At 36.7% G+C, this 24,512-nt stretch overlaps 1 protein-coding gene and 1 long non-coding RNA gene across 2 annotated transcripts in view; one reads left to right on the top strand and one right to left on the bottom strand.

Moving 5' to 3' along the window:
• LOC136852284 (uncharacterized) overlaps positions 1-24,512 on the bottom strand; it is a 249,767-nt gene that overhangs the window by 169,647 nt on the left and 55,608 nt on the right. The gene's annotated exons all lie outside the window — the stretch shown is intronic.
• LOC136852283 (netrin-1-like) overlaps positions 1-24,512 on the top strand; it is a 117,007-nt gene that overhangs the window by 40,744 nt on the left and 51,751 nt on the right. The window contains exon 2 of the mRNA XM_067126780.1: positions 16,144-16,293. Coding sequence (XP_066982881.1) covers positions 16,144-16,293 — 150 coding nt within the window. The remainder of the gene's footprint in view (positions 1-16,143; positions 16,294-24,512) is intronic.

Below are 24,512 nucleotides of genomic sequence, written 5' to 3'. Positions count from 1 at the left end.
ATAGGCCATCACCGGATCGTGTCTGAGTTTCATTGGCCACGGCTGAGAGTTTTATGGGCCGTAGCTGAGGCCACCACCGGACAGAAAACTCGATTGCGCCGAAGAAACACTTCGGCGAATTTTTTACTTGTTTCACATGTCCTCACTTGTCTGGCAGCACTGCAATTGCTTAAACCCCCACACACACACACACCACTTTCTTGCCTGAATATCTCACTCACTTATGAATATACTGTATTTTCTCTCTTCATGCATTTCACTAAAACATAATTTCTGTCGTCCTCGCTTGCTTATAGAACTAATGTACTTGTGGACCAGTGTAACCTAAAGCCAGGAACAAATGCATATGTCTGCTTTGGGGCTGAAAAGGAGAGGGTTCTTCGGTCATTTCAAGAGCATTTCTTTTCCCGAGGGATTTACAACCCATTACACGTTAAATGCTTGCATTAGTACTTCTTGAAAGAAATCCTCTTATGATTTTTTTTATTTATTTATAATTGTTTTGTATATGTAATTTTTGTAATGTCAGTAGGTAAACATACATTCGTTATGCACAAACTTATACTGTGCAGATTTTGTCTTGATATGCAAGTAAAAATTAATGTCAGTTTATGCAAATTAGCATAATGTCTGTACTGATACCATGTTTTAATATCATGTTGTGAGATTGCTGTTGATATTATACAGATACAAAGAATTTGCATATTTAAACAGTTTTTCCTTGGGGGCTGTAGCCAGAAGAAGAAATTGACTATGATACCGTGCACTCATGCGTATTGCTGTTGTTCTTCTAAAATCTCTAGAAAGTCCGGAATGTCGAGAGAGCTGCAATTGAAGGGGAAATTTTCAGTTGAAAACAGCACAGTTACAAACGGACGCTACTAATAAAACTCGTATAATTTTGGCTGGAACTTTTCAAACGTGTGAAAAAGTTCATGTATGGAAAACTTCCTTAACAAACTGAATGCAAACAAGGTATTTCTTATTATTGTATTTGAATATCTTGGAAAGAGAAAGATGAAGCAGATGACATGAGACGCAGGGAATCAAATGCACAAAGTGTAATAAACCTGTTCTGACATAATTTTCCTCCTAACATCTGGAAGCTAAGTAGCTCATTCAAGATTACAGTGAAGGCTAAGCGGTGCTCTGTATGACTTTAAAGATTTTAGTCAGCAGAGAAATACTAGAGAGAGATTTATTTGATGACAATAATCTGCACAGATGGAAGGAATTATAACTTTCAGGAAGAGAGAAACTTTCGACCAGCGGTTCGTTTGATTTAAATATTCGTAGGCGATGCTGTTCGTTAAATCGTTCCTATCAGGTCTGATGAGAAAAGAAGTGCAGCTGTAGTTGCATATTGTGGTTGTTGATTATCGTTAAAACACACACAAACATGAAAGTATATAAGTGTAAGCTTGAGTGTGTGCGTGCGTCCCTATGCTGTTTTTGTATTTTATGACATTCAGAACTCATGAAAACCGGGCATTGTCTTAAGGCTCTTATTTGCATAGAAAAAAATTCATCTCATAATCCGGACGGAGCGTTATGGAACTCATATAAACTATCGTTTTGAAAAACATGTACGCCACAATGGAACTACCGGCATACTTTGTTTCTACTGTCTTTGGCAATAATTTTTCCAAAGGCGTGACCTCAACAGTTTCCCCTTCGTTTAGTTTCTTCTTAATGTTTACGTCTGTCTGTTTTCTTCTTTTCCGTTATTTTCAAAATTGGTGCCGGTTATCTATCCATCACGCGTCGACGACAGCCGAGTGGAGTCGAGTGCCTTCTTTGAATACCACCCAAAAAAAAAAAGTCAAGGGTGGTTGCTTTGTGTTCGTATGTCTGACTCTGGAACGGACTTAGACATTACTTTTACCCTTCAGTGTCAGGGAATTGGTCTTTGCTCTTAAATGTGTATCTCGCTCGTTTCCATGAGGAATTCTATTATATGATCTAGAAACCTTTACATTTTCTGGGATTCAGTTATATTTCCGCAAGAAAAGTTATAATGCATTTAAAGTCACCACATCGAACTCGCCAGGATGGAAAACTGATCTGACAAAGAGCCTCCGTTTTCTGTGTTTGCTTAATCAAGGGAAACGAGTAAAGATGGCGTCGAATTGGAAATGACCCTCGGGATCTGCCTGGGAAGGGTCCCTCACCCCCACTTAAGAAGAGGAACCCCCTTTTGCCTCTATTGTGTTTTGTGGAGATAGAAAAATCCTAAGAGGTTTCAAAAGGCTGACTTGAGAATACAAAACCCAGGCCATTTCAAGGGAAAATTCTATAAATGCTTTCTCTTTCTCATTCTTCTTGAATGGTGTATCCTGCCTTTCCAGGAATTTTATTTATAATTGATCCCGTCTTACAAAGACGGTAATGTGACTGCTTGTAGAACTTCTACAATGTTTCGTATGGAAAAGAATTGACATGTCAAAATTTAATGTACTGCACTGCCTGTCTTGTAAGATTTTCAAACACTGAACATTTATAAAACATTCCCTTCTTGGGATTGAACGAGAATACTTCCTTCTATTATGCTCTCCTGTGTGGGCTTAACCTGTGCAATTTCAATCTTTACTCCTCTTCTCCATTTTTCCTTGTCAGTGTCAATGAAAACGAACGTAAGAATATAGTTTCTGTCAATAGCGTAGTTCAGTTGTATAATGAGGATTTTCAAGCTATTTTAAGCACAATAAAATCACATAATTGATTGAAATCGAGTTTGGTTACGGTCCCGTGATCTTTCCACTTTTTGTACTCTCCAGCTGAGGTGGAATGGCAGGATTCAGAATTTTACAATAATTTCGTCATAAAAAGTGGACTATTTGATGGCCACTGGGCAATGGGGCATAATAGAATCTTCTGACAAGGTCTAGGTCATTGACTTTTTGCCTGGCTAAAGATAATTTCCCCTCATTTATCAAGTTTGAGAGGATTTCTCTACTCCATGAAGAAAGAGCAGCTGTTCTTAAACGAGAATTTGTGTGCTTTGTTTCAGCTGCTGTATGTTTTCTTTGTTGGACTGATATTTTATTGTTAAAGAGTAGGCAGTCATTTTGTTGACAGATCAGTTTTGAAGATCACATGTTATGTTGGTTCCTAATAGCATTCCATTTTTTCATGCCACGAAAAGATTTATTATCATCGATCAACAATAAAGAAAAGTGAAATGTGGACTGGCAAAGGTCACGTGTATATGCCAGCCACTCTCGTGTAACGCACAGGATTCAGTGGGTAAGATCGGCAGGCAATCACGGAGCACCTTCTCGACTACGGACTTGTGCTTAATTGGCATCACTTGAAGCATGTGGTATGAGACACCACTTTTCTGTCACCACGCCGTATTAAGTGGATCAAATCTCGACAATAAATTCATAACCATATTATTATTTAAAATCATCAGATGACTTACTGGCTACGAATGCGCAAGAGCCCGCGCTGGCATAATGCCAGATTAATCTTAAATAAGAACGACACGACAATAAATCAGTGCACTTTGGGGCCCTTACCTTTATTAAGCAGCGCATTTGAGAAGACGCGTCCACACATAGGATTAGTGACTTACTGTTTTTTTTTTAATGTATCACCACGAAGTATATACCGTATAGTACTGGTATGTCACGGTGGTAGGTTTTTGCGTTCTTGAAATGCCAAATTTATGGGGATTTCTGGCAATAAAGTGCCACGCCCGTATGAATTCCAAAATTGAAATGTCATGTTGTTGTGTATTTTAGGTACTTAATGCTGGTGGATATTTCAGTACACGAATGTCACGCTGCAGGATTCTCCAGGAATGAAAATTCACTGAAGTGAATATTTCAATAAATATGGACGTTTCTTGTATTTGAAAGTTTCAGTAATGCTGCTACGCATTTCAAGTCTGAAACGATATAGTAGTCGGTATTTTACTGACGGAAATGTTACAGAACCGGACATTTATACCATGAAATGTTATTCCAGTGGAACCAGATGTATTGTGGAAAAACAAACAGCTTGTTAAAAGATGACTTTTGTGTGTGTGTGTGTTTATAATGGGGCCTTTAATATAAAAAGAAACTGGAGTCTAATCTAATTTGACAGTAACTAGTCTTACAAGCTAGGTGGCGGAGAAGAGAAAATAAGTCTATTGTGGTCCAAGATTGGTAAGATTTATTTGTGCTAATGCTTTCCTAGTTATACGTGGACATCACAACACTGTGGCACTAGTTTCTCCCCCTCTCTCTCATTCTCTCTATCAAGCGTCATGTCGGTCACCTTTATGCATGACGCCAGTTTGTTTACTCAGTAAATTAACCAATCAAATTCTTTTAACTCTACACACGCTTTCCTTGGTTCGTTACTACCGCAAACATCAAAAGTTACCATTTATTAAATTATTTTTCATTAAAAACAAAATGGAGTTTCAGATATGTTTGCGTTTGTCATTTTGTCTTGATGCGCCGTCTGAAAAAAAAAAAAAAAGAAATGGAAATGGAGACATGAAACATATTGTGAATTATCTTTTATCTGAATTTCATTCCTTTTACTGTACCTCCGTTCACATTCTCTTTCTTTCATCTTACTTTCCACCCTCTCCTAACAACTGATTTATAGTGCAACTGCGAGGTTTTCCTCCTGTCACACCTTTCAAATCTTTTTACTGTCAATTTCCGTTTCAATGCTGAATGACCTCATAGGTTCCATCGCTTGGGGTATTGCATAAAGACAATTTAGATGGAGAAATAAAGACTTAAACAAATCTGCAGGCGCCTCAGCTCTTAATGCCTTCCCATTTTTAGGCCTCCTAATTCCCCTCCTTAAGTCCACAACAGTAACTTCCACAAGCATTATCAAACATTAGTCCCACGTTTGCGTCATTGTCATTAGGCATTTTTACGGTAAATAATTCTTTCCTTGACCCCGAAGTCAGATCTGGTTATTTTTATAACCTCAGCCTAATACGTACATCTCCAAGCGTACATATTATCACATAGATGGAGGGAACATGGGCTGCGGACGTAACAGACCAGTTCCTTAACTTTTGCGTCTTTTAGCTAAAATTTCAATACTCAAGTCCGTTGGTAAATTTCATTGAAGATGAGGGTTTTGTTAAGATGTGCAGCACAGTCCCTAGCTGATATCGTGGGAGCTTGTCAACTTTTTAGCGCATCCATAGCAGCTATTACTGTAAAAGATTTAATGAATAAGATTTAAAGCTATCATAAAAGTAGCAAGGAGTCCTACAAACTACTTTCTACTTTACACAGTCGCCATTCTTTTAATCGCTTACGTTCAAATCATTGTTCCACAACATCTCACCAGCTGAGCAGCTGTCGGTATTCTCTCCCGCCTAAGCTAAGATACCGGAGATGACGACAGTCATTTATCCATGATCACAGCATCTTTGTCATGCAAGTCATTTACTGTTGCAGCCGTTCCTCGCAAACAGTGCAATTCTTCCAGGTTGTTATTATGCCACAAGGAGAATGCACTTTGTCATCGATGTTGGAGTTGCAGAGTGTGAGTTGGGTACATGATGAATGGCTCTGCGGAGAGGCATCATTTATGGCTGCACAACAATTAAAATTACGCCCTGCGCTCTGGTATACATTTATGGATAACGTCATTACCGTACGAGTTTAAAGCAGGTTATGAGGCTGCAAGGGAAGCAGTAAGGGAACACTTGTGTACAAATACGTGGTTGCTTGAAGAATCAAGCAGTGTCCTTGGAATGTTAAAAGCAGTTTAATCCTTTGATGTATTATTCTTCATTAAACAGGCTACCGATTATAATAAAACGTAACTATAAATTTTATGTGAATATAAGTACGTACGTAGGAAGTAAAAAAGGGTTTGAGCCGAATTTACCTTGTTTTCATTTAGTGTCTGGGTTTTCACTGTAATTCTAAGGTAATGTGAACTTCAAGGAAAGCTTTTACTGAATGAAACATTTTGTATTCCCTTCCTCTCTCCTCTCTTTAAATTCATCAGAAGTTAATATATATATATATATATATATATATATATGTATATATATTGTAATAACTACGATTCCCTCTCAACTTCTTGGATTCTGCACACTTTTTCGATCCGCTTGTAACTACAGAGCCTGAGATGCACACCTTGTGTGAAGAATTCGACAACTTAAGAGGGCACGATGGTTTTTTACAATTACATACGTATCTGTTAAAGGGGCCAGTAAATTATATGTGAGTATGTATATGTATATATATATATATATATATATATATATATATATATATATATATATATATATATATATATATAGACGAGTATATTTGTTTATCTAACCCTGTTCATGAAACAGACAATCTGATATATATATATATATATATATATATATATATATATATATATATATATATATATATATTTATTTAACCCTATTTATTAAATGGACAATCTGACAAAAGCGTCTATATATATATATATATATATATATATATATATATATATATATATATATATATATATATATATATATATATATATATATATATATATAATCCCAAACATTAAGCTATAAATATTGGTTAATATCTAATCCGCTCTACCTCGGAAATAATGCCGACGGGGAATTATAATCGATAAGTAGTTCGTCACCTGGCGGACTCGATCTACCGACAACAACGACCTCCGACTTTAGTGACGAGTGCCTATCATTCGGATCCCAACCCGTCGGCGGATCGAATGTTAGGGTGATATAGTAAAAATTCATATATATAACATAGGCTATGTATACATATATATATATATATATATATATATATATATATATATATATATATATATATATATACATACATATGTATATATGTATATATATATATATATATATATATATATATATATATATATATATATATATATATATATATATATATTATATATATATATTAATATATATATATATATATATATATACATACATATGTATATATGCAAATATATATATATATATATATATATATATATATATATATATATATATATATATATATATATATATATATTGTGTTTGTGTATGTGTGTCATGTAAAGTGCGTATGTATTATTCAAGTGGTTGCCCCTTGTTGAACTCTTCATCGGTTAAAAGTGATTTACTGCTAATATGAAAGCACGAAAATATTGAAGAGACTGGTAATCAGTTTTACCTTTAAGTGCTTTAAATTTGGGAAGGCAATTCATATAATTTTGTTCAATTGTGATTATGAAGTATTCGATGTAAGGTATTAGTGTCGAAATGAGTTTCGTTGAAGGAGGTCCTTTTCCTGTTCGTTCTCTCTCTCTCTCTCTCTCTCTCTCTCTCTCTCTCTCTCTCTCTCTCTCTCTCTCTCTCTCTCTCTATGCCAATAACATATTCTCACACAATTTCTCACCACCTATATTTATATCCATGTAAATGTAAGCGGCTTGAATATTTTCAGGTTCGATTCTTTGTCCCCTAAGATCGGTTTAATGTAAGTACTTCTTTGTTGTGCTGGGTCGTATTTCTGTTCCTGATGCTGCGCCTTTTTCTTAAACAAACACCATAAGGTTTCATTCATTCACGTTTTTGTATTTCATCCTTCCTCCGGCGTCGTCTCCCGTCTGCTACGACCCTCTCTCTCTCTCTCTCTCTCTCTCTCTCTCTCTCTCTCTCTCTCTCTCTCTCTCTCTCTCTCTCTCTCACCTCTTGTTCTCTCCCCAGAAACCTCGTTGTTTTTGTTCTTCCACAAACATAGTAGTGTCATTTGTAAACAGGCTCACCCTCGATATCTAAACAGTTCATTTTTAGAGACTCGGCCCGTCTCGCTTCTCCTGAAAACCTCACAGGAATCTGGAGCATAAAGCGCCGGTGCATCCATCGTAGGAAAACATCCCTCTCGTCGCGCGAAATCGCAGGCAAAAATATTTGCGTAGCCTCATAATTCGCTCTTTTTTATGAAGCCAGCAGCAGCGGCGCGGGGAGGGTGGGTGGCGGGATGGCATCTGCCAGTTGCCCTGTATCAACCGTTCGGGAGGAAAACAACATCACACAACCTGCCTGACAGGAGCAGCCAGGAGCCGTGTGTCTTCATGGTTTGTTTTCCCGTCACTCTCGCCTCTGACCCTGACGGATGGCTCCGCGCGCATATTTAACAGTTCTCTCTCTCTCTCTCTCTCTCTCTCTCTCTCTCTCTCTCTCTCTCTCTCTCTCTCACACAGAGGCTTTCTCTACACAGAGCCTTTGTTGATGCTAGCGACTAACGTCGCTACAGCTCAAATTAATTTAGCTTGGCATACATGATTTAAACACTTGTTCATTTGCCCTTGTTCTTAATGCACAAACTCGTGAGCTCGTTCTGACCTGAAAGTAGCATATCGTAGTTGAAATTTCCTTAGAAAGAAGGGATATGTGTTCTTTAGTAATTTTTTGCCTGTATCATTTTTTAGTGATCATGATTATTTTGTGCCATAAAATTGCCATTACGTTTTTCGTGTTTAAACGGTAATTTTTGTGCGTATGTCCTCACGCTCTTATGTGTAATAAAAATAAACATGGCGTTCCTTAATGATTTATTGCCATGGAGCACTTCGTCGAACACCGGAGTCGTGTACGAAAATTCAGATCATACCAACACTCGATCTGCACACTAGAGGAAACGTGTACAGGTGGTTGAAATTCAGTGGATGGAAAGTAAGAGATGCTCTGTGTTTGCACATTGCTCTGAAGGTTCCTCCATTGATGGAACTACATATTACATGTAGCTGAAGGTCGGCTTTGTTGTCCAAGGTATGACATTAAGGGGTTGCCAAATTCTGGCGACTTATTTGGGATAAATAAGTTCATATATTACCTTAACAGCTTTAGATGTCTTTCAAAGACAACACTTTCGCCTCCAGGTAGTTGTGCAAAGATTTCAGTCGCTGCCAAACACACACACACACACACACACACACACACATATATATATATATATATATATATATATATATATATATATATATATATATATATATATAATATATATATATATATATATATATATATATATATATATATATGCTATATATATGAAAAATACTATGTATATATATGGTATATTATATATATAGTTATATATATATATATATATTATATATATATATATATATATATATATATATATATATATATGTATGTATGTATATATATACATGTATGTGGTTAAAAATATCTATAGCTATGATTTTATTGTTTGTGCTTTGGAGTAGGAAGGGATTTAGGAGTAAAAAGATGAAGTTGGAGGTTGTAGCTCAGAATTCATGTGGTTTTGACATGTGGAGAAAATCCCAGAAAATGGAATTCATAAAATAAACATGAATCAGGGACAGGAGACAAGTTCCTGTGAAAGAAGCACGGCAAGAAGAAAGATTATTCTAAATCTGTCTAACTGACAGATCAAAAGTACAGCCACACACACACATATATATATATATATATATATATATATATATATATATATATATATATATATATATATATATATACATTACCACAGGTGAAAAATGAGAGACAGGGTGTAGGTCTGACCAGTTTCAACTTTATTTCCAAACATTCGTCAATGGCTTGGAAATAAAGTGAAGCCAGTCAGTTTACCCAAATCTTATTTTCACCTGTAATATAACTAATGTTTGAATAAATGAATCACGTACAAAAGTGATAATAATCATATATATATATATATATATATATATATATATATATATATATATATATATATATATATATATATATATATATATATATATATATATATATCCACACACACACACACACACACGTACTCATGTCAGGTACAGATGCCCTTTGTACGCATTACATGCAGAGCGGATGCAAACAACCCTTGGGAGTAAAGAAATAACTTGAAAATTAATTGAAAACATCCAAAAATTGGAGTTTACCTTCTGCACGCCCTTGACGACGATGATAGCCATGTAAAGGGTCGTGTTCGACAAGCGGAGAATGCAGAAACAGAAACAAATTAGCGTGTGGCGATAAAGTAGAGGCGTTATACGACTATGCCTTTCGGCAGGAATTGTGCGCACATGTGCGTGTGTGTGTGTCTCTCTCTGTGCGCGCGCGTCCGTGTGTATCGTGAGCCAATTTGCATTTAGAAAGGCAATCGTCTGAGATATATCCAACTTCCGACAAAGTGACTATTAAGATTCTTATTATTCTTGTTTAGATTAATCTTCCGTACTTCATATCTCTCTCTCTCTCTCTCTCTCTCTCTCTCTCTCTCTCTCTCTCTCAAAACGGTAAATATCCCATATGATAATTAGTTTCGCCCGCCTTTAATACTACGTATTTTTTATGGTCTTTTAGTTATTTTTAAACTAATTTCGGAGTTTTAGGCTGCACAGTGTTCATATTGTATGTTTGAAAAAGAGAGGTCTGGAATTTTTTCTCTTACCTTTAGTGGTCTTAGCCTAGGAAATTTATAAACACTTCTGGCAAAATCAAGCAGTGCTCATTTTTCTGTGGCTTTACGATTTTCAGTGAGAAGCTCCTTCGACAATGAAAGTGGAAAGATTTTGGGCGGCTCTTAATATATAGTGACGTCAGTTTGTCAAAGGTTGAGCGGGACTGAATTCCTTCCCGACTTTATCTCGTCTTATTGGGGAAAGAAATGTTATAAGACCTCAGGGCGTGATTTTTTTTTCCTCGTGCCAAGGGAAGGCTTTATTAACCCACCCTCAGATAAGGAGTATTGGAATGGATCCTTTAATACAGAAAGAGGGAGAGAGGAAACGAGATTTTTTTCGAGGATTTTTTCTTTTTATAATTAGTTAGCTATAGGCAGAAATTGAAATTTACATTCTTTTAGAATGATGTATTTGAATTTACACTTGAGAGAGAGAGAGAGAGAGAGAGAGAGAGAGAGAGAGAGAGAGAGAGAGAGAGAGAGGGGGGGGGGGATTCGTGCGTGCGGCATGCTTCGTATTAGCAGCCAGAGGAGATGATTACCTCCAAAGTTAGTATTTATTGGCTGTATATCTTTATCTTGAAGAGCTGACCTTGATTTTATCTGGAAATATTAAATGCGGTCGACCCTCTGAGACCTAACCACCCTGGTGCATCGTTAAGTATACACTAGTGTTGATGGAATGACTATTATAGATAATTTCTTATATAATATAGATAATATTTTGGGGCACCTGCCCTTTGGTGTACCTCTTGCCCTTAATACACTGACTTGCTGTTGTTGGCAGTTTTGTTTCTTGGAAGAATACAGTTTGGGTAGGGGAGCCGAATGGAATGGGATGTAGAGTTTAGGCCAAAGGCCCAGCAATGGGACCCATGAAGTTATTCAGCGCTGGAAAGGAAATTGTTAGAAGAGGGTGGACAGCAAGATGGAAGATAATTTGAATGAAGGCATAATAAAAGGAACGAAAGGGGTTGCAGCTAGGAGCCGAAGGGACGCTGCAAAGAACCTTTAGTAATGCTTACAGTGCACCCCGTGAGGTGCACTGGCGGCAGTACCCGGGGCCTCTTCGCTCTTGCCTTAAAGTCTTTAACATTCATTATGTCATATTCAATGAAGTATAGCTATTAGGTCTGGATATACTACTAGTTCATGGCGTGATGTACTGACGATACTATGAGCGCATTACCTTTACAATTTGTATGTACCCAAGCGTTATTGATAATCTGATTTCCTATTAATTCGGTGGAGTTGTAAAACCTCCTGGCTGTGTCAAAACCCTGATAAACCCGTCCAATAATGACCTTTTACGTATAGCATAAGACGATCCAGTTGTTCCTTAATTTATGCGAACCATGATGGTGATGGAGAAGATTGTCAAGACAAAGTGAATTTTAATGGTATTGCTTGACGCCGTACTAATTAGGATCATGCATTTGTCTGCAAGCTACAGTGCGAGTGGAGTTCATTTAATCTTCAATGAAATTTCCGCTTAATAGCTTTTACCTATCGGCAAGTAATGTATTTCTGCCGACGATGGCCATATAAGTAGCGAAGTCTATATGTTGTGTTAATATCAGTCGTAATTACTTCAATAAACTTCGATTATTACCCTCTGGTAAAAATCTGGAATTTCTGCTTCGTCTGCGTCGCAATTAGAGTCATGTCTGTCAACTCGGAAGGAGAGAGGACGAGTGACGCTTTCTTTTTCCTTTTTTTTTTTATTATAATCGAGATGATTTCGAGTTCAAATAATGCTGAGACACGTAAATTGGAGTTCTGGAAATGATTTAGTCGACAGAGATATTACATGGTTTAACTGCATACAGTTTATTTTGCCATTCATTTGTGATGTACGTTCAGGGGATATTTTCATGTAATTCTTGATTGTTCGTAGTAACCAAAATAAATGTTTGGTTCTGTAAACCTCTCTCGCTCTCTCTCTCTCTCTCTCTCTCATTGGCCGTCTCTGCGCTCTCTTCACCTGACAATGGTCGACCTGGGAAACCTTTGTCACCATACATACAGGAATAATAGGGCCATGTGTTATACGGCCCCCCATTTTCCGAGTCCTTTGTCCTCAAAGCACCTCTAACAAGCTGCTGCGTTCCGCGGTTTTGGTGCCTTTGCCCTAACCCAAACACCTTCAATGGTGGCACAGATAAATATATTCGTCAATATATGTATATATATATGTGTGTGTGTGTCTATACTCCATACATACATACTTACATTATATATATATATATATATATATATATATATATATATATATATATATATAATGTTATATTAGTTTATTTTTGGACTGTTGTCGTGCTCAGTAGTTCCTCAGTTGGAACAGATAAACCAGTCAGTAAATCAATCAATCACTATCTGATGCATTCTCCGGATAAATGAAGTATTCAGCTGTATATATATATATATATATATATATATATATATATATATATATATATATATATAAATATATATATATATACGTTTATTCAGAATATCATAAATGTAGGAACAGGTGACAGATGGCCTACAGTCTCAAAAAAAAAAAAAAAAACATTAATTTCTCATCACAGAATGAAGTTCCCTGAACATTAACGTCATGAGCAGTGTTAATACACAAACCAGTTTCAACGGTAAAGATAATAAAAAGTAAAACTCGCTATTAACGAATACATTGCCGAGTAGAGTGACGGGAAACTCTCAAAGAGGAGATTTTGTCATTGTTCTTAGTGACATTGATAGATCGCGATAGGAGATGGCCACGATTCAAAGAATCATGATTGAAACGAATGGAAGGCCAGAAGGAGCGTTCTTACATATTCTTAGTGCACTTAAAAGGATAATTAATTCTCACAGTTTTGTTCGTGTTATATGAAATATATGCTGTAAAGATGAACTGAAGATATTTGTTAAGAAAAAGAAATTCCCAATTTCATGCAGAATCTTCTACGATTTTTTTTTTAATGTTATGCAGTTTTTTTTTACTTACACCTGATGTTATTCATATAAAAGTCAGCGCAGACCCAAATTTTAATAAAGACACTTTCGATCTCTCAGATAAATTAGGAAATTACATAAGTCATAAACATGAATGCTGTGCAAACAATTCCCTGTAAATTGTGTTTCATCTGTTCCTTACTACCAAAGTTTTTTTTTTTTTTTTTTTATGCGAGTGGGCGAGACAATTTGGAGGCAAGGGGGTAGCTCCAGAAGGTGACAGCGAGACACTTTTTATGCACCGCACCGCCTTGTGGACAAATGTGTCCACCCTTTCCTTTTGTCACTGATTGATGTTGAACGGGTATTCAGTGATTGGCGAATCTAGATTCAGTGGACCACGAATCTCTCTCTCTCTCTCTCTCTCTCTCTCTCTCTCTCTCTCATGCGGCTGTTTTCAATTGTATTACGTTCTTTGATCTAGTGTTCGTGAACGTAGATTTGTATCTTCAATCTAATTTTTTAAGAAATTGTATGCTAAACATTTTTTAAACTGAAGATGATATTCATACGCTGTAGATAAGAGGCTTTATAGAACGGCGGTTCTTTGTATAAAACCATTTGGAATTTTTTCCCCTATTAAATGCCAGTCACATCCGGGATCTTTATCTTCCAGACAAGATCGCTTAGGTGGTAATGTCCCTTTTTTTCAATGATGATTAGGAATCAGACCAACACTGGGAGGTATATTGTTTGCTTATTTTCCTTAATATGTTTTCCAGCAGGGAAATTCCATTAACATTTCTGTTGCCTGCGCCCTTACAGTAGCAGCTTTTACATGCTTTGCAGATAATCAGTATCCGCTCTGTTCACTACCAAAAATGAATTTTTATTCAATTTACTGCACAACTGTCGCCTGGTCTTTCTGCCAGCATTATTTACCGTGATTGCTTGAAGTTAAAGAATGGCTGTCAAACTCTTTGAAGCCCCGTGGTGACATCGTAGGAGCTAACACTTTTGTAGCAACGTCTTGCTGATGGCACTTGAAGTTCCGGCGGGCGGTTTAGATTAAACTGGCTTATGCCAGCACCGGCCCTTGCTTCTAGGCGACCCGTGAATGTGGTAAAGAGTGACAGGGATTTGGAGGCAGGTGTGGATCTTTGTCGTCTTCCCCCTACCAGATCTCTATCTTCCCATCTACCAGCAGAGACCTTCTCCGGCTGTGTTGCTTGCTGCCTTTTGCTTTGCATCCGTTCCTCTTGTTCTCTCCTACTTGTAGCTGTCCTGCTTCTTTAACCATGACATGACTTTGCTCCAATTTCACTGCAGAAATATTTCCAGTGCACTCATTAAACTATTAACATTATTTTTAAACTTATTTCAGTATTTCTTGGTGATGACTCATATACATATTAGTTTAGATTTATGTATTTGTGATTTACTTCTCTCTTTTCTCTCTTTATTAACAAAATTTTAGGTATTCTAGTCTGTGGAATAGAATGCATTTAACAATGATGTTTGCTTTTGTTGTTATTTTATGTTCACTTTTCACCCGTTTTGTGTAATCAGCTACGACAGTCAGGGTACTTGCGGCTTCCCATCACAAGCCAACCTTGCATTAAAGTCTCTTTAAACCCAGTTATTCCTTTAACGGCAAGGAAAACGGTGATTTGGATCTTGATGAAATCATTGAAAGTTAGGCAGCATATTGTTGGTTGCTTCTCAGTCCCTTCCTGGACTCTGTTTCATCGTGTGAGCAAAATACTTTCTTGTGTCTGTCATCATCAGCTGCAAGTAAACATACAGTATTTGACCTGTTTTCTGATTTTTTTCTCCTATGCCCAAATGTAAAAACCTTCCTAAAGGTTTCTTTTTATTGAAAATGCAGTTCGAACATTAACTATCATGTCTTTGCTTTGTTTAATTTTTTCAGGAGAACGAGATTAATTTTACCAGTCTGTCCCTTGAACTGTCACAAAAATTATTGTCAGTATCTTTGTTTGAGTGTGTGTGTGTGTGTGTGTGTGTGTGTGTGTGTGTGTGTGTGTTGGGTGGGGTTGGTTCTAAGGCAAGCAGCCAGGGGAACTCCTACCGTGCTGCTCCTTAATAATTGAAGGTTGTTTTGTTTTTGAAAGCTATAATCATCTCGACTCCTCACTCCCACAAAATCACCACAATTTATGAAGGAAAGTTATTTGTTTGCTAATAGTAGTCTTAATGTTGTCGTTTTTGGCCCATGCGATTGAGTAATGACATTTAAACAACGGTGTTCATGCTGATCTGCAAGCAGACATGAAGAGAAGCTGGTGGCAGAATTGTTATGACTCTTGTTCCACTGCTTCATACGCGCGCATTGAAAGCCAACTCTCTCGGGTTGTAGTGATTTTTTAGAGTAAGGTCGAAGTAGAAGTCATCTGAAAACCCTCAGGAGTTACAAATACAGCTTCCTTAGTCAAACTGAAATATGAATATAATATGTACCGTTCTGTTATTATTAGAAATGTTTCCGCGTGCTCATAGGGTATAGTCCAAGTTATGAAACAATAAGGTAGCTCCTACCCTTCATTTTCTAACTGAATTCCTTTTTTTTTTTTCCCGGTCGAAAGCTATTACCTTTACCAGACATCATCCGTAATGGAGCACTCTTTATATAATATGCCCTCATTAGATCCTTATGAAGGGCATGAAAATGAACCTAACAATTACAAACAGTTCTTCATTAGGTCTGCCATCACTAATATTCTTTTATTTCCTTGTCTTGCAGCCTGTGATTGCCATCCGGTGGGAGCCTCGGGGAAAACATGCAACCAGACAACCGGACAATGCCCTTGTAAGGACGGCGTTACTGGCATCATGTGCAACCGATGTGCTAAGGGATATCAGCAGAGCCGCTCGCCCATCGCACCTTGCATAAGTAAGTTTCACACACACAACACAAGTTTCTTGGAGCTAATATTTTAGTGTCGGTTCCATCGTGAAACTATGTTTGTATATCAGTTTATATATCAATTTATGTATGCATGCTTTTATGTTCGTGTTTCTGTGCAATTGTATGATGACAAGTTTTTGTCAACACCATTGTCATCTGCGGTACGCCTTTAAACAGTCATCCCCCTCTCTTCCTAAATAACAATTTATTTCATTTTATTTATACTGTACTTATACTCTACATTTCACTGCATGGTCATCTATGTACATACATACATACATACATAAAAAAATTTAAGTGAGTATGTATATTCGCTATAGCTTTTGTGGATATATTTATGTATGTTTGTATGTATTTAAGTATGTATGTATGTTCGACGCATGGACGACCATGCTATAAAATTAAAAGTATAAGTAATGTTGGCAAAAAGATGAAAATATGAGTCTAAGAGGCATCAAAGGTATCAAGAACTTTGGTGAAGCAGAGGAATCCATCCAGATGGGGGAAATTTAGAAGAAGTGAAGGTGCTGTTCAGTCAAGCCTGATGGATAATAGGTTAGAATTTTAAAAGAAATGGAGGGGCTGTTCAGCCAAGTTTGATGGATAATAGGTTGGAAGTTTAGAAAAAATGAAGGGGTTGTTCAGTCAAGCTTGATGGATAATAGGTTAGAAGTTTAAAAGAAATGAAGGGGCTGTTCAGTCAAGCTTGATGGATAATAGGTTAGAAGTTTAGAAGAAATGAAGGGGCTGTTCAGTCAAGCTTGGTGGATAATAGGTTAAGTTTAGAAAGAAATGAAGGGGGCTGTTCAGTCAAGCTTCCGATGGATGTCAGGTTAAGTTTAGAAGAAATGAAGGGGCTGTTCAGCCAAGGTTGATGGATAATAGGTTAGAAGTTAAGAAGAAATGAAGGGGCTGTTCAGTCAAGCTTGATGGATAATAGGTTAGAAGTTTAGAAGAAAAGAAAGGGCTGTTCAATCAGGCTTGATGGATAACAGGTTAGAAATTTAGAAGAAATGAAGGGGCTGTTCAGTCAAGCTTGATTAATAATAGGTTAAAAGTTTAGAAGAAATGAAGGGGCTATTCAATCAGGCTTAATGGATAAAAAGTTAGAAGTTTAGAAGAAATGAAGGGGCTGTTCAGTCAGGCTCGATGGAGAATAGGTTAGAAGTTTAGAAGAAATGAAGAGACTGTTCAGTCAGGCTTGATGGATAATAGGTTAGAAGTTTAGAATAAATGAAAGGGCTCTTCAGTAAAGATTGATGGATAATAGGTTATAAGTTTAGAGGTAATGAAGGGGCTGTCCAATCAGGCTTGATTGATAATAGGTTAGAAGTTTACAAAAAATGAAGGGGCTGTTCAGTCAAACTTGATGGATAATAGGTTAGAAGTTTAGAAGAAATGAAGGGGCTGTTCAATCAAGCTTGATGGATAATAGATTAGAAGTTTAGAAGAAATGAAGGGCCTGTTTAGTCAAGCTTGATGGATGATAGGTTAGAAGTTTAGAAGAACAGAGGGGGCTGTTCAGTCAAGCTTGACGAATAAGAGGTCAGAAGTTTAGAAGAAATGAAGGGGCTGTTCATTCAAGCTTGATGAACAATAGGTCAGAAGCATAGAAGCATTGAACGGGTTGTTCAGTCAAGCTTGGTGGATAACAGGTTAGAAGTTTAGAAGAAATAAAGGTGCTGTTCCGTCAACCTCGATGGATACTTGCTTAGAAGTTTAGAAGAAATAAAGTGGCTATTCAATTAAGCTCGATGGATAATACATTAGAAGTTTAGAAGAAATAAAGGCGCTGTTCAGTCAAGCTTGATGGCTAATAGATTAAAAGTTTAGAAGAATAAAGGGGTTGTTCAGTCAAGCTCGAGGGATAATAGATTAGAAGTTTAAAAGAAATGAAGGGGCTGTTCAGTCGAGCTTGATGGATATAGACTAGAAGTTTGCAAGAAATGAAGGGGCCGTTCAGTCAAGCTTGATGGGTAATAGGTTAGAGGTTTACAAGAAATGAAGGGGCTGTTCAATCAAGCTTGATGGATAATAGGTTAGAAGTTTAGACGAAATAAAGGGGCTGTTCAATCAAGCTTGATGGATAACAGGTTAAAAGTTTAGAAGAAATAAAGTTGTTCAATCAAGCTTGATGGGTAATAAGTAGGAAGTTTACAAGAAATGAAGGGGCTGTTCAGTCAAGCTTGATGGATAACAGGTTAAAAAAATTTACAAGAAATAAAGGGGCTGTTCAATCAAGCTTGATAGATAAGAGGTTAAAAGTTTAGAAGAAATAAAAGGGTTGTTCAATCAAGCTTCATGGATAATAAGGTAGATGTTTACAAGAAATGAAGGGGTTGTTCAGTCAAGCTTGATGGATAATAGGTTAGGAGTTTATAAGAAATGAAGGGGCTGTACAATCAAGCTTGATGGATGATTGGTTAGAAGTTTAGAAGCATTGAAGGGGCTGTTCAGTCAAGCTTGATGGATAATAAAGTTAGAAGTTTAGAATAAATAAAGGGAGCTTATTTCAATCAAGCTTTATGGAAAATATAGGTTAAGTTTACAAGTAATGAAGGGTTGTTCAGTCAAGCTTACAGATAATTGATTAAGTTTAAGCAATGGAAAGGCTGTTCAGTCAAGCAGATGGATATTACGTTAGACGTTTACAAGAAATAAAGGGCTGTTCAATCAACCCGATGGATAATAGGTTAGAAGTTTACAAGAAATAAAGGGATTGTTCAGTCAAGCTTGATGTATAATCAGCAAGAAATTTACAAGCAATGAAGGGCTGTTCAATCAAACGATGGATAATAGATTAAGAAGTTAGAAGTAATAGGGGATATTCATTCCAGCTGGTGGATAATGGGTTAGATATTTACAAGGAAATGAAGGGCTGTTCAATCAAACTTGATGGATATTTGATTGGAAGTTTAGAAGCAGTGAAGGAGCCGTTCAATCAAGATTGATGGATAATTGGTTAGAAGTTTAGAATAAATGAACGGGCGGTTCAGCCAAACTCGATGGATTATAGGTTACAAGTTAGAAGATATGAAGGGGGTGTTCAGTCAAGCTAGATGGATAATAGATTAGAAGTTTAGAAGAAATGAAGGGGCTGTTCAGTTAAGCTCGATGGATAATACATTATAAGTCTAGAAGAAATGAAGGGGCTGTTCAGTGAAGCTAGATGGATAATAGAATAGAAGTTTAGAGGAAATGAAGGGGCAGTTCAGTCAAGCTTGATGGATAATAGATTAGAAGTTTAAAAGAAATGAAGGGGCTGTTCAGTCAAACTTGATGGATAACAAATTAGAACTTTAGAAGGAATGAATGGGCTGTTCAGTCAAGTGTAATGGATAATAGATTAGAGGTTTACGAGAAATGAAGGGCTGTTCAATCAAGCTTGATGCATAATAGGTTAGAAGTTTAGAAGAAATAAAGGGTCTGTTCAATCAAGCTTGATGGATACTAGGTTAGAATTTTTCAAGAAATGTAGGGGCTGTTCAACAAAGCTTGATGGATAATTGATTAGAAGTTTAGAAGCATTGAAGGGGCTGTTCAGTCAAGCTTGATGGATAATAGGTAAGAAATTTAGAAGAAATGAAGTGGCTGTTCAGCCAAGCTTGATGGATAATAGGTTAGAAGTTTACAAGAAATAAAGGGGCTGCTCAATCAAGCTTCATGGACAATAGGTCAGAAGTTTACAAGAAATGAAGGGGTTGTTCAGTCAAGCTTGATGGATAATTGCTTAGAAGTTTAGAAGCAATGAAGGGGCTGTTCAGTCAAGCTTGATGGATAATAGGTTAAAGTTTAGACAAAATAAAGGGGGATATTCAATCAAGCTTGAACGATAATAGGTTAGAGGTTTAAATGAAATGAAGGGGTTGTTCAGTCAAGCTTGATGATAATTGAATAGAAGTTTAGGAGCAATGAAGGAGCTGGTCTGTCAAGCTTGATGGATAATAGGTTAGAAGCTTAGAAGAAATGAAGGGGCTGTTCAGTAAAGCTTGGTGGATAATAGATTAGAAGTTTAGAAGAAATGAAGGGACTGTTCAGTCAAGCTTAATGGGTAAAAGATTAGAAGTTTTGAAGAAATGAAGGGGCTGTTCAGTGAAGCTTGGTGAATAATAGGTTAGAAGTTTAGAAGAAATGAAGAGGCTGTTCAATCAAGCTTGATGGTTAATAGGTTAGAAGTGTAGAAGAAATGAAGGGGCTGTTAAGTCAAGCGTGATGGATAATAGGTTAGAAGTTTAGAAGAAATGAAGGGGCTGTTCAGTCAAGCTTGATGGATAATAGGTCAGAAGTTTAGAAGAAATGAAGGGGCTGTTCAATCAAGCTCAATGGATGATAGGTTAGAAGTTTACAAGAAATGAAAGGGCTGTTCAGTCAAGCTCGATGGATAATAGATTAGAAGTTTAAAATTAATGAAGGGACTGTTCAGTGAAGCTCGATGTATAATAGATTAGAAGTTTAGAAGAAATAACGGGGATGTTCAGTCAAGCTCAATGGATAGTAGGTTAGAAGTTTAGAAGAAATGAAGGGGCTGTTCATTCAAGCTAGACAGATAATATATTAGAAGTTTAGATGAAATAAAGGGTTGTTCAGTCAAACTCGATGGATACTTGCTTAGAAGTTTAGAAGAAATGAAGGGGCTATTCAATCAAGCTCGATAGTTAATACATTAGAAGTTTAGAAGAAATAAAGGCGCTGTTCAGTCAAGCTTGATGGATAATAGATTAAAATTTTAGAAGAAATAAAGGTACTGTTCAATCAAGCTCGAGGGATAATAGATTAGAAGTTTAAAAGAAATGAAGGGGCTGTCCAGTCAAACTTGATGGACAACACTTTAGAAGTTGAGAAGAAATGAAGGAACTGGTCAGTCAAGCATGGTGGATAACAGATTAGAAGTTCAGAAGAAATGAAGTGGCTGTTCAATCAAGCTTGATGGATAATAGACTAGACGTTTGCAAGAAATGAAGGGGCTGTTCAGGTAAGCTTGATGGGTAATAGGTTAGAGGTTTACAAGAAATGAAGGGGCTGTTCAACCAGGCTTCATGGATAATAGGTTAGAAGTTGAGAAGAAATAAAGGGGCTGTTCAATCAAGCTTGGTGGATAACAGGTTAGAAGTTTAGAAGAAATAAAGGGGCTGTTCAATCAAGCTTGATGGATAATAGGTTAGAAGTTTACAAGAAATGAAGGGGTTGTTCAGTCAAGCTTGATGGATAATACGTTGGGAGTTTAGAAGAAATAAAGGGGCAGTTCAATCAAGCTTGATGGATATTTGATTAGAAGTTTAGAAGCATTGAAGGGCTGTTCAGTCAATCTTGATGGATAATAGGTTAGGAGTTTCGAAGAAATAAAGGGGTTGTTCAATCAAGCTTTATGGAAAATAGGTTAGAAGTTTACAAGAAATGAAGGGGTTGTTCAGTAAAGCTTAAAGATAATAGATTAGAAGTTTAGAAGCAATAAAGGGGCTGTTCAATCAAGCTTGATGGATAATAGTTTGATGTTTAGAAGAGATGAAGGGTCTGTTCAACCAAGCTTGATGGATAATAGGTTAGAAGTTTACAAGAAATAAAGAGGCTGTTCAATCAAGCTTCATGGATAATAGGTTAGAAGTTTACAAGAAATAAAGGGGTTGTTCAGTCAAGCTTGATGGATAATTGCTTAGAAGTTTAGAAGCAATGAAGGGGCTGTTCAATCAAGCTTGATGGATAATAGATTAGAAGTTTAGAAGAAATAAAGGGGGATATTCAGTCAAGCTTGATTGATAATAGGTTAGAAATTTACAAGAAATGAAGGGACTGTTCAATCAAGCTTGATGGATAATTGATTAGAAGTTTAACAGCAATGAAGGAGCTGTTCAATCAAGATTAATGGATAATAGGTTAGAAGTTTAGACGAAATGAAGTGGCTATTCAGCCAAGCTCGATGGATAATAGAAGTTTACAAGGAATGAAGGGGGTATTCAGTCAAGCTAGATGGATAACAGATTAGAAGTTTAGAACAAATGAAGGGGCTGTTCAGTCAAGCTCAATGGATAAAAGATTATAAGTTTAGAAGAAATAAAGGGGCTGTTCAGTGAATCTAGATGGATAATAGATTAAGAGTTTAGAAGAAATAAAGGGGTTGTTCAATCAAGTTTGATGTATAATAGATAAGTAGTTTAGAAGAAATGAAGGGGCTCTTCAGTCAATCTTGATGGACAACAAATTAGAAGTTTAGAAGAAATGAATGGGCTGTTCAGTCAAGCGTGATGGATAATAGATTAGAAGTTTACAAGAAATGAAGGGCTGTTCAGTCAAGCTTGATGGATAATAGGTTAGAGGTTTACAAGAAATGAAGGGGCTGTTCAATCAAGCTTGATGCATGATAGGTTAGAAGTTTAGAATAAATGAAGGGGCTGTTCAATCAAGCTTGGTGGATAATAGGTTAGAAGTTTACAAGAAATGTAGGGGCTGTTCAACAAAGCTTGATAGATAATCGATTAGAAGTTTAGAAGCATTAAAGGGGCTGTTCAGTCAAGCTTGAGAGATAACAGGTTGGAAGTTTAGAAGAAATAAAGGGGCTGTTCAGTCAAGCTTGATGGATAATAGGTTAGAAGTTCAGAAGAAATGAAGGGTTGTTCAGCCAAGCTTCGTGGATAATAGGTTAGAAGTTTACAAGAAATAAAGGGGCTGCTCAATCAAGCTTGATGGATAATTGATTAGAACTTTAGAAGCAATGAAGGAGCCGTTCAGTCAAGATTATTGATGGATAGAAAGTTAGAAGTTTAGAAGAAATGAAGGGGCTGTTCAGTCAAGCTCAGTGGATAATAGGTTAGAAAAAGTTAAGTATAGCTTAGTTTTACCAGAAATGAAGGGGCTGTTCAATCAAGCTTGATGCATGATAGGTTAGAAGTTTAGAAGAAATGAAGGGGCTGTTCAATCAAGTTTGATGGATAATAGGTTAGAATTTCACAAGAAATGAAGGGGTTGTTCAGTCAAGCTTAATTGATAATTGATTAGGAGTTTAGAAGCAATGCAGGGGTTGTTCAATCAAGCTTGATGGATAATAGGTTTGAAGTTTAAAAGAAATGAAGTGTTCAGTCAAGCTTGATGGATAATTAATTAGAAGTTTAGAAGCATTGAAGGGTTGTTCAGTCAAGCTTGATGGACAATAGGTTAGAAGTTTAGAAGAAATAAAGTGGCTATTCAATCAAGCATTATGGATAATAGGTTAGAAGTTTACAAGAAATGAAGGGGTTGTTTCAGTCAAGCTTGATGGACAATTGATTACAAGTTTACAAGCAATGAAGGGCTGTTTAATTAAGCTGGATGGATAATAGGTTAGAAGTTTAGAGGAAATGAAGGTGCTGTTCAGCCAAGCTTGATGGATAATAGGTTAGAAGTTTAGAAGAAATAATGGGGTTGTTCAGTCAAGCTTGATGGATAATTGCTTATAAGTTTAGAAGCAATGAAGGAGCTGTTCCATCAAGCTTGATGGATAATTGGTTAGAAGTTTACAAGAAATAAAGGGGGATGCTGAATCAAGCATGATGGATAATAGGTTAGAAGTTTACAAGAAATGTAGGGGTTGTTCAATCAAGCTTGATGGATAATTGAGCAGAAGTGTAGAAACCATGAAGGATCTGTTCAATCAAGCTTGATGAATAATAGGTTAGAAGTTTAGAAAAAAAGAAGTGATTTTTCAGTCAAGCTTGATGGATAATAGGTTAGAAGTCAAGAGGAAATGAAGGGGCTGTTCAGTCAAACTAGATGGATAATAGGTTAGAAGTCTAGAAGTAATGAAGGAGCTGTTCAGTCGAGCTTGATGAATAATAGGTTAGAAGTCTAGAAGAAAAGAAGGGGCTGTTCAATCAAGCTTGATGGATAATAGGTTAGAATTTTAGAAGAAAAGAATGGGCTGTTCAGTCAAGCTTGATGGATAATAGATTACAGGTTTAGAAGAAAAGAAGGGGCTGTTCAATCAAACTTGATGGGTAATAGGTCAGAACTTTAGAAGAACAGAAGGGGCTGTTCAGTCAAGCTTGATGGATAATAGGTTAGAAGTCTAGAAGAAAAGAAGGGGCTGTTTACTCAAGACTGATGGATAATAGGTCAGAAGTTTAGAAGAAGTGAAGGGGTTGTTCAGTCAAGCTTGATGGATAATAGGTCAGAAGTTTAGAAGAAAAGAAGGGGCTGTTCAATCAAGCTTGATGGATAATAGGTTAGAATTTTAG

The sequence above is a fragment of the Macrobrachium rosenbergii genome, chromosome 25 (assembly GCF_040412425.1).
Source record: "Macrobrachium rosenbergii isolate ZJJX-2024 chromosome 25, ASM4041242v1, whole genome shotgun sequence".
Classification (NCBI taxonomy): domain Eukaryota; kingdom Metazoa; phylum Arthropoda; class Malacostraca; order Decapoda; family Palaemonidae; genus Macrobrachium; species Macrobrachium rosenbergii.
Note: the sequence above shows the minus strand (reverse complement) of the source record. Positions and strands in the feature narration are given on the sequence as shown.